Consider the following 13,785-nt stretch of genomic DNA (forward strand, 5'->3'; position numbering starts at 1 on the left):
ACAAATGATAACTAAACATTGAAATGAAGCATTCCATAAATGGTTTTAACTGCAATGTTACAGCCTTACTGAGTACACAAAATAGTTTTTACATGATGTTTCTCAAGTCACAATAGGATTCTTAAAGGAGAAAAAAATGCTGGGCAGTGATTCTTGATCCTTAGGGTATAAATGGCAACAGTCCGACCATTAACCTGGTTGGATCTGAAAATGCCTCCCCTGCAATTGGGATAAAAAAAAGAAGTTCACATTTCAAACATTCAGAGAATGATGTACTGATTCTTGACCTTGGATGCCTTTGGATAAACAAACTATTAGTCCAACCATGTTTTCTTCCTAAATAAAGCTTTAGGTGATTTTGTTATATTACATTCATTGTATAAGTGTTTTTTTTGTTCCTTTTTAGGCTGAGGCTCGCCTTTTGGAAGAACAGAGACGAGTACAGGTATACCTTCATGAGAGCACTCAGGATGAGCTAGCAAGGAAATGCGAGCAGGTCCTCATTGAAAAGCACTTGGAGATTTTCCATACAGAGTTCCAGAATTTACTTGATGCAGACAAGAATGAAGGTGCATTTGTAGTTCTTGGTTTTAATGTGTTTATTGGCATTTAATCATTTAGGAAATGTTATCTAAAATGTTTCTCTCCTCTTATTGTTTTTTATTTGTTTTTTTCATGTTTAAAAACCTATTTTTCTGTGCTTATATGCTTATATACAGCTTATATGTGTATGCCTGGGGGACACATCTGCTAGTAACATATCTAGGCTCTAGTTCTGTCCAAGTATTGCTATACACTAGTGGTGTAGAGAAACTCTGCTCACTGATTGTGTTTGTGTTTTTTTTTTCAGATTTAGGACGAATGTACAATCTAGTATCACGAATACAGGATGGTCTGGGAGAGCTGAAAAAACTTTTAGAAACTCATATCCACAACCAGGGACTTGCTGCTATAGAAAAATGTGGAGAAGCAGCACAAAATGTAAGTTTTCCTTTCCGCTGCTTAGCATTTTAGCTAATGCTTATACATGTGGCTAAGAAGCCTTGGCTACAACATGAACTTCCTTTTTTTTGGCTTGTAATTTGGGTAGACATTTAGGCAGGCTTCACACCTAAGTATAGGGGTATTATGTTTTAAAACACATTAATGCAATTTATGGTTGTATCAGTTAACCTGCTGATGGTGATTAAGCTTCTTTTGTTTCTTTAGCTCTATATTCATAACGCATTTACAATATTCAGTGGTGGGGAGACAAATTTACAGCTGAACTATTAATAATATTACTAATAATTATATATATTTTTTTATTAAAACATTATTAATTTCCAAATGATTAATAAAGGTAAATGATGTCAGAAAATGACAGGACAAAACAATTTTCTAATTAGGAGGCTGAGAATTGCTAATGAAGCTGCAGCCAAAGTTAATTTTTTTTTTACACAGAAAACAGTGTATGTGAGTAGAGGTCCCTCATCAATACAGATTGCAGCACTTGAGGATTATACTTGTGTATGGAGCTGGCAGCAGGAAATGAGCCTTATTCACTAAAACAGTGGAATATAGTCCAATACAAGATTTCTTTGTATTCTTTGTAATATATATATATTTTTTTTTTCTACTGTACATTTATATCACAGGTTTTAGTATTTTTATGCAGGCTTGTTTTAAGTATTTTTTTTTTTTAAGTTTATTACATTTATTAAATATTGGACATTTCAGCAAGTTATGCCTAAGAATTATATCATACTCGTGTGTGTGATATATAATACACACACACACACACATATATATATATATTCATTCATGTTTTGCTACATGTTAAGGGTCAAAATCAGGTCTGGCCCCTCTGTCAAATTTAAGAACCCATTGTGGCCCCTGAGTCAAAAAGTTTGCCTACCACTGGTGTATATGATATATGGCTAAGCAAAGTGTGTTGATTCTTTCCCAGGATCCCAAAATGTATGTACAGACAGTCTTGGATGTTCACAAGAAATATAATGCACTAGTTATGTCGGCATTCAACAACGATGCCGGGTTTGTGGCTGCTTTAGACAAGGTATGTGTATATTCATTTTGCTTTTTCTAATCTTTATTCTACCCACTAATTCAGAACAATTTCCACATACAAGTCTCTTTTTCCTATTTCAGGCTTGTGGTCGATTTATAAATAACAATGCGGTGACAAAAATGGCCCAGTCTTCCAGCAAATCTCCAGAACTGCTTGCCCGCTATTGTGATTCTTTACTGAAAAAGAGGTAGTCATCTTTTATTATAAGAACCAATGTACACTCCCACCCTTCCTCCATCTGTGGATATATGTAAATGTGTTTTTGGCCTGTATACTCTAAATATTTATACTCTGTTCTATTTATTCATAGCTCTAAAAATCCAGAAGAGGCAGAATTGGAAGATACACTCAATCAAGTTGTAAGAGTCAAGAACTTTTATCATTTGTTTGTGTTAAAAAGATCTATTACAAGTTAATACTGCATTTAGAACATTGCTGTATGTAGCTCATCTGGCAAAAAAAAAAACACTTGTACCACTTAATACCAGAACTGACAGCTATTGCTCAGTTTTGGATGGCAGTTTGTGTTTATTTTTTTAAAACGCTTTCAATTTGTGAAGGCAAAAGTGTTGTTACTAACTTTGACAATGTTCTTCTGCAGATGGTAGTGTTTAAATACATAGAAGATAAGGATGTATTTCAGAAATTCTATGCAAAAATGCTTGCAAAACGTTTAGTGCACCAGAACAGTGCCAGTGATGATGCAGAAGCGAGTATGATATCCAAACTTAAGGTTAGTGATATTATTATTATTATTATTACACAGTATTTATATAGCGCCATCATATTACGCAGCGCTGTACAAAGTCAATAGTCGTGTGATATGAGTATATATTTTATTTCATGGAAGATTCTTCACTCTGTAGTATATTGGCGGTATGGTATGTTTAATGCTATTAAGTTAATTCACATCTACATGTTCTTGCTGACAAAAATCTAAAATAACTTTTTAGATGTTATCTTTGCTGTACAGTCGGGTTTTTAAACTTTTTGGCCGAATTTTCAGTCTTGTTTCTAATTGTAATAAATGAACATCAGGGTTTTGCCTGGAATATTTTTTTAAGTTGGCTGGGAAGAAGCTGTGGAAGCCCCTGTATTGTGACCCAACTTATCAGTGACCACCCAAAAACAGCCGGGTGGTTACTAAAAAGTGCCAGGTGGTGTGCTTGACTAAAAGGGGCTGGGGGAGAACACTCCTATCATATATTTAAGTAGCGTGGTCCTATCATATTTAAGTATGTTTTGTCCAGTAAAAGATCAATATTTGTTCCTGTTGTGCATACCTTTCAAAAATGTGATTGGTTTCCTGTTTTTAATACAGAATGATCTTTTTACAGACACTTGTAAAAAAATAATGCTCTTTCTTTCTGTTACTTTTTTCAATGTTACTTTTTCTTTCTTTTTTTGTGATTACAGTACAACTCTAAAGTTTTTATTAGAAAATCCCACAGATTTTGCAGACTGCATTGTCACACATTTTTTCCACTGAATGCAGTCTGAAAAATCTGTGAGTCTAAGGTAGAAACTTTTATAATTGGAGCCCCCTATCGGTTAAAAACCAAAATGCCAGTAAAGAACATTAATTGCTTATTTTGTCTTGGTGATAATGCTTTCAGAAAGATTTGCCTCATTCTTGCAACTGTATTGTGAGCTAGGCCCTAACATGATTCTATATAGTGGAAGGCTTAAAAATTTGCACTGAAGGGGATGAGGTCAGAAGGGCAGGACAGCAGGGCTTCTGCCATGGCTGCATGAGACTATTGACTTCGAAGGAGAGGAGCAGCTTTTGTGGGAGCAGTAAATAGGGTAAGCTTAGCTCAGAAATGTGCAACCACTGTTCCTAGTTCTCGGGAACGCTGTCAAAAAATAAAATAAAAAATAATCTGTATTTTAAGGTTATTTGATGCATATTGGCTGCATTTGGTCTGGGTGTCCTAAGCATCTAAAAATTGTAGCAAAAGGTTGCTGATATTTTTTTATACTACTATAGTGTTAGATTTTATTCATGTGTCCTATGCTCCAGCTCCTGAGTTTAGTTGTGTTGGCCCCTGACCTGACACATAAGAGCTACTGGAGCGCTTTTACTGAAGAATCTTGGTTGTGTATGGAATAGGTATAGCAAGTTTTATTGAAACTAGTTTACAGAAAACAGTATATGCTTTATATACCTTTTTACTGACTCATAACAAAATGTCATATTTACATGTACTCTTGGTATTAGGAGGTAAATGGAGAGCTAATTGCACTTTTTTTCTTTACAGCAAGCCTGTGGTTTTGAATATACCTCAAAGCTGCAAAGGATGTTCCAAGACATTGGTGTCAGCAAAGACTTAAATGAGCAATTTAAAAAGCACCTAACCAATTCAGAACCTCTTGACTGTGAGTACCTAATACTAAGATTTAGTTAACACTTTTTTTTTCTTTTTTTTTTTTTTTTTTTAAATCTAAGCTTCAGCATGGTTAAGGGTAAAAGAAATTTGTTAACATTGTAGAAATGTCAATGTGCTAATGCCAAACTTTGAGCAAAAATGTCTTTTAGTCTTAGAAAGTAAGACCTGATAGTTCATTTGAACTTTTTCCAAGTCCGACTTCCCATTGAACGACCATGGAAATCTCTTGTAATGAAAGAAGTGTGCTTATTGGCTGTTTAGGTGACAGTTGATTTATTTAGTATTTTATTCATTTCTGCTTGGCAGTTATCATGACATGTCAGTTAGGATGTACTTGTAGACCAAACAGTTCCAACACTTTTCCAATCAATCCATGTTTACAAAGCATTCACAATAATATAAATAGCATTTCTCTGTTCATCATATATCTAGATGGGGGACTTTGTGTCCTTATTCTGGTTACAATTATATTAATTTCTAACATGCTAGCTAATTGAAGGAACTTTCCTTTGTCTTTAAAGTAGAACTCTACTAATCCTTTAATTTATTTCTGTCTGCTAATCCTTTAATTTATTTCTGTTAATGTGGCCCCCAAACCTCTAATAGTCATATAGATGTGACTAAAATTTAGAGAAATGCTGTATATGGCCACTTCCCCTGCTCAACTTGTCAATGATGGTGCTACTTAGACATAACATGACTTTCACTTTTAGCAGAAAGCACAGAGAGATCTCCTCCTGCTACTTGATATCATTATCATAAATATGTCAAACTTCCATAAATGAAATAGGAGCCACATTTGTAGAGCAGTTGTTTTTGTTTGTTTGTTTTCAAACTACTAATTCTCTCCTTGTACTATGTTCCATGAGTTCCCAGATTCTTTTACCTTTGGTGGCTCATAGGATAATACTAGGAATTTGTGATCTTCTCATCTTGGTACAGATTTTCTTTTTGGAAGGAGCTACAGTTTATCACACCATATTGTCATTTCTGAGTGTTTACTGCTACTAAATAATCACATTTTGTTTTATATTTAACAAATATTTCAAATTTCTGATATTTTTATCCTGCAGTGGATTTTAGCATACAAGTCCTCAGCTCTGGATCCTGGCCTTTCCAACAATTCTGCACGTTTGCATTACCCTCTGAGGTATGATATATGGCCTTGCTCATTTTCTGTACAGATCCTAGCCTTTGGAGAGCTTTGCTTTTCCTTTTTCAATATTTGGTAGATAAGTTTCCATATGTTTGGCAGATGATCTGCTAAATGTATTGTCTGACAGATGTGAAAGTATAAAGGTAGGAGTTATTTTATACTTGTAGTATATGTATGTTTTAAAGTGGAATGAATGGCATTCAGTACTATGGAGTCATTTTTGGACACGAAGACCACAAAATATCAATTTTCTTGCATACCAAACCACTTTCAAGTTTTTGTAATACAATTCTGGGGCTGATTTTATGTCAAGCTTTTATTCAATAGGTAATAATTTCTTACTTTAAATCACGAAAAACCTGAAAGATTTAGGTTTGGTGGGTAGCAAGTAGAAAGTGACCTAACTAACAAAACGCTTTTGGATAGAGTAGGGAAGTGTTAAAACCCCTGTCTCCCTTTGTCTTTCCCTCCCATTCTTGCCCTAGACCATAAAAGAAAAGAAAAAAAATCTCCAATGTTCAAGAAGCACTTAACAGTTGTCACTACAAAAGGTTTCCCCTTTCGGTACCTTAGCCTTTTATTTTTCTTCTGATAATTGAATTTTGGATTGCCCAAAAGTCCAAGCTGACAAATAATGAGTTACTCTCCCTAGTATAGGCACAGGCAGAAAAAGGTATGGTTCAGATTTAAACATTCTTAGTGCTTTGTGATTGGCTGTAACTGAATTTTCTGTTTGCTGATTGTTGTCTGTCAGGTTGAAGTATATCTGCACTTGGGGTATACAATAAACATTTATTTCCTGAAGATAAATCGGGCATCCACCAGTAGTGGTATCGGGTATCCTATTTACAGCAGGGACACACAAAAATGTATGATTCTTAGTAAAAGCACATTTTACTATGTTATACTTTTAAAACCACATCGGGAGCAGGATGGCATGGACTTATTTTTTCCTTCCAGTTACAGTATTTAGGTTAGGCTGCCTATTACAGGAAGTAAAGTTGTTTTTTGTCATTCTCACTATATTAATTTTGAGGCCTCTTTCTTTTTCTTTCCCCTTGCAGTTGGAGCGCAGTTACCAGAGATTTACAGCTTTTTATGCCAGTCGCCACAGTGGAAGAAAGTTAACTTGGTTATATCAGCTCTCTAAAGGAGAATTGGTTACTAATTGCTTTAAAAACAGATATACCTTGCAGGTAAGTAACATTGGAAGCTTGTGCTGAAGGATTTGTTAATTTTAAAACTTGAGCTTTGAGCTAGTAGTGAATAAAAATAGGAGAATTTATTTGCTGTTAATAGGCTTTCTTGGGGAGTTGATTGTTCAGTTGCATTTATCTATTCAGTGGCTTCAGAGAAGAAGCAAAAAGTATTTTTGGGTCATTTCTCACCCTTCCATTGCAGTGTGTTAGGATAATGGCAGGGTATGGGTAAGTTAACGGTTTGCTATTGATTGGACTTTGACTAAAATATAAGACCTGTGAGCTCCTTTTCCCATCTCCTCCTAGAAGTAAGGGTAAAAGGCACCTAAAAAGGAGGAGGTTAGAATTATTTGTATTCCTTATTAATGCCCACTCTAAAATGTTCAAACTTGAGCAGTGGTGGGGCAGCTTATTAGCTGCCAAGATGTTCCGGCTGCTGGTTTTACCAGGCCATTAAGATCGGACTTCTTCAGGCAGTGTTGTCTTCAGTTGATCACTTGGTATCCCATGCTGACTTTGGGTTCTGTCTGGAATCCTTTCCTTGTCTCATTTTAGTTTTAATCCTTTCTTCTTGAGGTTGCTTGTTTGACCCCCCCATTACAATAGGAATGATCTTGAGTTTCTGTTGTAGCGCCCCAGAATAGGGAGAATAGATTTTAGGTCTAAAGCTTTCTGATTCCATTATCTTTCCTATATGTTTTATTCAGTGGTCTGTTTGATTTTATTTTTCTTCTGTTTAAATTCAGCCCAGACGAATCAGTGTCATCATTGCAGATAATTGATATGATGGGTAGGGAGGAGTTCGGCAGCACATTGACTCGGTGGTTACATTACACGCTTGCATTAGCTAGGATCCCAGGATCTTTTACCTTCACAGATTATTTATACCTTGTGCACGATCCCTGTGTGTGTTTGGGATTTACATAGGTGCTTCATTCTTTCTTTAGTCAAGAACACATTGCTAGATTTAGCCTCTGCTGAACTAATAAGCATGAGATTGTGTAGGGACACACAGGTTTTGTTGGGTTTGGGAGAACAATTGGTATATAATTTAGTGTTTTCTGTTCATATATTGCAGAAGTGCTAATTTTACAAAAAGTCTCACAATTTGTCTTTTAGGCGTCCACATTCCAGATGGCAATCCTGCTCCAGTACAACACAGAAGATGCTTACACAGTACAGCAACTGACAGATAGTACACAGATTAAAATGGTACATGGTTCTATTATGTCACAGACGGCAAAGTCCATAAAGTGTTCTCTTATAAATGTATACGACATATACTGTAGTACTGACAAACAAGGCAATAATTGTATGTATTTTTTTTCTTACAGGATATCCTGGTGCAAGTTCTACAAATTTTGCTGAAATCAAAGTTATTGGTGAGTGTTTTGGCATCTTTTGAGTTTTTATTATGATAAAAACTGATTACCAGGTGAAAAGGTACATACGCAGTTGAAATACAGATATATATGGAATAAATAAATACTAAATAAATTTGCATGTCCCACCATCTAGTCCTGGGATTTACACAGCCCTGTCATCCACGAGTTTAGTTATATATATAATTGAAAATTTGAGATATATTTTCTCTAAAATGTTATGCTTCAGGCATTAATACTGAATAATACAGTTTGTCTTTTACTTTTTTTCTTTTCTACAGGTATTAGAAGATGAAAATGCTAATGTGGATGAAGTTGAGCTTAGGCCGGATATCCTAATAAAGCTGTATTTGGGCTATAAAAAGTATGTTCATGTAAATTCTTTACAGATTTGAATTATTTGATCATTTCTATGTTGGTGCTTTTCTGTAGTGTGTGATTTTATGATATAGCTATCCTGTAAATAGGTTCTTTGATTACTGACATGAGGAACCTGCCATTGTTAACTTGTTTTAAAAGATGTAAGCTCAAGGGCTGTCATGCTGATCTTAACTGTGATTGTAACTAGGGATAGGTATTAGATGTTCCAGCAAGGGATCAGCATGACTGTACCAGAACCTAAATATTTCAAGAGAAGTAGTGTCAACTCCCATATTTTTTTGCAGGGAAACTACAATCCATGGTCAGCTAATATACTTTTTGTGAATATTGTTGATGTTCTTTGTTTCACTTCTTTTGTTTTTATGTACAGATTTGTAGATTCTAGTGACAGGTTTTATCCCTGAATAAGGGGATAAAGTTCCTAATTGGTTAGTATGAGCAAATTGATGGACAAGAATTGTGAGTGTAAAGAAAATAGTGTGAAAAGAGTAAAATGCAGTTTTACAGTGGTGCACCTGGGGTGAAGTTTGGACAGAATGAACAATGGCTCCATATTAAGGTCATTCTATCTTTGTTTTTGCAGCAAGAAGCTTAGAGTGAACATTAATGTTCCCATGAAAACGGAGCAGAAACAAGAACAGGAGACGACGCACAAAAACATAGAGGAAGATCGAAAACTTCTCATTCAGGTAATCACCTGACTGTCGAGTCTAGGATAAATCTTTGTAACTGCAAAATTTAGAGCCTTGCTGGGACAGTCACCTCTCTGCCTTTACATCAAGACCCTGTAAAGTAAATGCGGAATACATACGCAAAGTATAGGATTCTGTAAGTGGCCAGAGGATCGGGTGCAGGTAGGAATTAATGTAAATTTTAAAGTCTGCTGGCCCTTATTTGAGACATTTCGCCATTTTGGTATTGATCAGAGCAGTACCCCTGCAGTCAAGAGACATCTTGGATATTGTAACGCTACCTGCTTCCTATTCAGACTTATTGTAATATCTGGCAGAGAGAAATCTCTTAACTTTGTGTTAAAAGTGATTACATGATGAGTAAATGGCTTTGTACTTATTTTTCTAGGTTTATGGTTATTGTTGGGCATTGTTGAAGTATAAGATTAACATTAGATGTATTTTGTTGTGGTTTAGGCTGCCATTGTAAGAATCATGAAAATGAGAAAGGTCTTGAAACACCAGCAACTTCTTGGAGAAGTCTTAACCCAGCTATCATCAAGATTCAAGCCACGTGTTCCCGTTATTAAGGTTTGTACAGATTTTAGTGGAATGTCATGTTACCTACTCATACCATGTACTTGTTAGTGTTCAACCCAGAAATATTTTTAAGATGGGAGTTCCCTGTATTGTGACCCAACTCTTCGCTTAAAGGGGCTGGGGAGAACACTGCTGATGCCTCACTTATAATACACATGGGCTTTCTATTCATTATCAAATATATGCACTCAGTGTAAGTCCCTGAATTTCTTGGTTCTGTTGTGCTCATGTGCTAACAAGCACCCTGCTAATAGGTAAGAGCAGAAAGTTGAATTTTTTTAGTTTTACGGCTTTTATTTTCCTGTCAAAAGGTGGGGAATAGGACACGTTCTGTTACTTGTAGCATTGACAAGGACTCCCTTTGTCAGACAGGGCTTGTCTGTACCCATACATAGCTCTGCAATTACAATTTCTTTGGCAGGTTAAAATGCTTTCCATATATGTATTTCATCTGTCATCAGTTTCCCTGGAGTTTTCTTAGAAACAATATTTAGGACACTGTCTGTAAAATGCAATAAACCATTTCTACATAGGCTTTGCATGTCAATTTTTTTTTTTTTTTAAGTGGGATAAATGTGTAAGGTGTTCATATATATGTGACGGTTACACAACACTTTGAGAAAGAATGGTAACTAAGTAGTAGGAATGTAACTGAAAATATTTCTTTCCAGCAAGTAGTCCAAAATATACCAGACTGACAAGCTTTTTATCAGAGTATGTTACTATTTTCATCAATTACAATGGTGCCATCTGCTGGTTGTTTAACAGTGCTGCAGTGTCACTTTATTCCCCCTGTGAGGTTCAATAGTATACACAATGCTGTGAATGTGAAGAGTGGACACAGCAGATTCTTTAATTGGTTATGGTTTAATAGGGTGGAAGTATTTCATGTGACAGGTTCATTTAAGTTGTAATTTAATCTATTTATACTTTGCATACTGTTACCCCTTTATATTGCCCTAGAAAATAAATTTAGAATTGTTTTGTTGTGAAATAACCTCTTAATTTTTCATTTCCCCCCAGAAATGTATCGACATCCTTATAGAAAAAGAGTATCTGGAGCGTGTGGATGGAGAAAAGGACACGTACAGTTATCTGGCTTGAATAAGAAACAAGAAAATTTTATACATATTTAGAAATTGCCTGATTGGATAAATGTCATTTGTGTGACTCAGCAGATAGTGAAAGTGATATGATGGAAAGAATGGTGACCCAAAGGAACTTTATAGGAGCTGAATTGCTGCCACTTGGTCTGACTCTTTTTAACAACCCAGAAAGAAACAGGACTCCCAATCGCCAGCCCGGGGACTGCCACCATTCAAGCATGTAAATATGGATATATGGACACCTAAGCCCTTTTAATTTAAGAACTGAGGGGAGCCTGTACCCAAACTGATGTTTGCATGCCACCACCTCCCTCCTTTAAAATCAGTGCGATTTTTGCTGTATGGGCACCAGATGTCAATGAAGCTAGTTCATAATTATATTGGCAGCACAATGACATAGAGTATGAAATGGACCTAATGTAATCTGCTCTGAAATCCCATTTGTATAGTGTGTTTCATTTTTTTTAATGTGTGAAAATAAAACTGAAAAAAATCAAACATTTCTGTACAAATTGTGTTCAGGTGTTAACCCCTCTGAAATGTGATTTGAGAAAATTTATTGTACAAAGCTCTTTTTGGTAAGGAAAAAATTAAGTTGTTACATTGGCCGATAGTGGGATGTTTGAACCCAGGTGTGAGTTCTACAATGGGAGGAGATGTACTTTATACCCGAATGTTGTGGCCTTGCAGCATGTTGGACATCCCATTCCACAACTGTGGGTATCGATATGGGGAACTTTTCCTTCTGTGGCTATAGCAGCCTAGTCTGTAAATAGCTTTCCACAAGATTTTGTCTGTGGAAATGTGTGCCCATTCATTCAAGTAAAGCATTTGTGAGGTCAGATACTGATGTTGGACAAGACAACCTGGCACACAGTCAGCTTTCCAATTTGTACCCAATGGATTATGACAGATATGTGCAGATCCCTCTACAGCAGGGGTCGGCAAACTCTAGCCCTTAGGACAGATATAGCCCTCTCCTCCATATGCATTGCGGAGGAGAGGGATTTCCTTTTTAGGGGCCTTCCCTCTCCTCCGTGCACATTGCGGAGGAGAGGGGTTTCTCTTTAGGGGCATTCCTGGTGGGGGCTGGAGCCATCAGCACGGGACTCCAGAGAGCAAGTCTGTCCTAGTGTGCTTTCTTGACCGCCTAAAATGGCCTAGTAGCCAAAAAAGTTTGCTGACTTCTGCCCTACACCATGTCATCTTGCAGCATGGGGTTTGGGCTTTCCCAAAAAACTGAATAAAGTTAACACAATTGTGCTGTAATGTTAACAGTCCATTTCAATAGAAATGCCTTAAAGCTGAATTAAACATAAAAAAAAAAATTTGACTAGGTAGGTTGCCTATTGCAGAAGGACTTTTAGTACACACTGTAGTCTTCACCTGGTCTTCCTTCAGATTTGGGTCTTAGGCCATCTTGACTAACCATAATGATGAAATGCTCATGCATTTGCACAAGAGTTAATTCATTCCCAGAGTCCAGGTGTATGCTGAGAGATGCCTAGCACACACAGTTGTGCATATGCATTTCAGAAAAATCAGGTACGCTGTGCCTTCTGCAATAAACAACCTGCCTGCTGGCAAATTTTCACTTGAATAATTGGGAAGGTGATTCACAAACTTCTCCTTATATTATATGATGTCTGTGTTAAGAGATGTTACTAGTTGATTTCTCTTCTTTTCAGTGCAATGACGCCACCTACTGGAGATAATTATGAAACGAGTGTACCAGACGCATGGGGTGTGGCTCAAAGTGCCATACTGGTGATATGTACAGTACATATGACAAAGTATGCCATAACCGATACTTGTTGCCTAGCTAATATACTGTGTATCACATTCTTATTCACTAACCTTGGACAGGTATGCAGATCAGTGTATTGGCAATTTAGAAAATAAAGCTAGCAATGACCACCTTCATATTTTCCCATATGTGCATTGAGAACCCTTTGTGTGGGCCTTGTAACATCGTTACCAGCTTCAACTTTTAAAAATCAATAACGTGACCACCGAGAAGCATAAAAAGAGAACTGAGGGGGCCATGGAAGCTGACATTGCTATTTCCCACATTGCACATGTGTGTACTTTGCCCAATATTGCCCTTTAAAAGTAGCTTACTTGCTGAGCTGTGGTTCCACGTTCTATAAGTTTTCCACTGTAAGTCTTCTTCCGATCCGTAGAGGGGGAGATGGGTTAGGTAAATCAGTTTGGGTGAGCTAGGAAAGGTGTACATTGTATGGCCTCTTTCTAGCTGCTTGTATTGTAAATTAATTCATATTTAAAGACCACAACAAATGAGTCTACGCTAAGTTTTAGAGGTTCATAACCACTAAGAAACACCTTCTATGTAAGATCCAATTCTTTGATCTAATTTGATTAAAAAAAAAACTGGGATCCAGAGAGTAGATTTTAATTACACTGAAAATCTAAGTGAACATGAAATTGCAGCAGGATTAAACTAGGGTGAACTTCATCACAGCAACTCATAATGTAATAACTCGGTAGTGTAGTCCCTATATAACTGCACTCCTGACCAGAACTGGGCATGTGTGTGATGAAATCATGGGGGATGCTGCCTTAGGGATTTCCTCCCAGACCTGGATCAAGGCATCCTGTATTCTTGGGCACTGTGGATTGGACTGCACCGTCAATGCCCTCACCATCCAGGAACTGCCTATACCCATTCTGCCAAAGAGAAAAAGCAGACAATGAGAGTGAGGATTTCAAATTCCAAATATTCCTAACACTGTTATTCATCCCTCCCCTCAGGCAGGTCTTGGCATCATTGATTGCCAAGCCCTATTGATTTCCATCATTTTGTTCTCACAA

The 13,785-nt window shown here is 36.7% G+C and overlaps 1 protein-coding gene across 2 annotated transcripts in view; it reads left to right on the forward strand.

Annotated features, from left to right (window-relative positions):
- Positions 1–11,451, forward strand: part of CUL1 (cullin 1) — a 44,356-nt gene extending 32,905 nt beyond the window's left edge. For both annotated transcript variants that reach the window (XM_072412255.1, XM_072412256.1), the window contains exons 8-22: positions 407–569; positions 851–981; positions 1,949–2,056; positions 2,149–2,255; positions 2,379–2,427; positions 2,670–2,801; positions 4,330–4,447; positions 5,532–5,608; positions 6,679–6,810; positions 7,933–8,025; positions 8,148–8,195; positions 8,477–8,559; positions 9,160–9,265; positions 9,725–9,838; positions 10,871–11,451. In XM_072412255.1, the coding sequence (XP_072268356.1) occupies positions 407–569; positions 851–981; positions 1,949–2,056; positions 2,149–2,255; positions 2,379–2,427; positions 2,670–2,801; positions 4,330–4,447; positions 5,532–5,608; positions 6,679–6,810; positions 7,933–8,025; positions 8,148–8,195; positions 8,477–8,559; positions 9,160–9,265; positions 9,725–9,838; positions 10,871–10,951 (1,542 nt within the window). In that variant the 3' untranslated portion in view covers positions 10,952–11,451. The remainder of the gene's footprint in view (positions 1–406; positions 570–850; positions 982–1,948; positions 2,057–2,148; positions 2,256–2,378; positions 2,428–2,669; positions 2,802–4,329; positions 4,448–5,531; positions 5,609–6,678; positions 6,811–7,932; positions 8,026–8,147; positions 8,196–8,476; positions 8,560–9,159; positions 9,266–9,724; positions 9,839–10,870) is intronic.
- The last annotated feature ends 2,334 nt before the right edge of the window (positions 11,452–13,785 follow it).

This window comes from Pyxicephalus adspersus, chromosome 5 (genome assembly GCF_032062135.1).
Source record: "Pyxicephalus adspersus chromosome 5, UCB_Pads_2.0, whole genome shotgun sequence".
In the NCBI taxonomy this organism is placed as follows: Eukaryota; Metazoa; Chordata; class Amphibia; order Anura; family Pyxicephalidae; genus Pyxicephalus; species Pyxicephalus adspersus.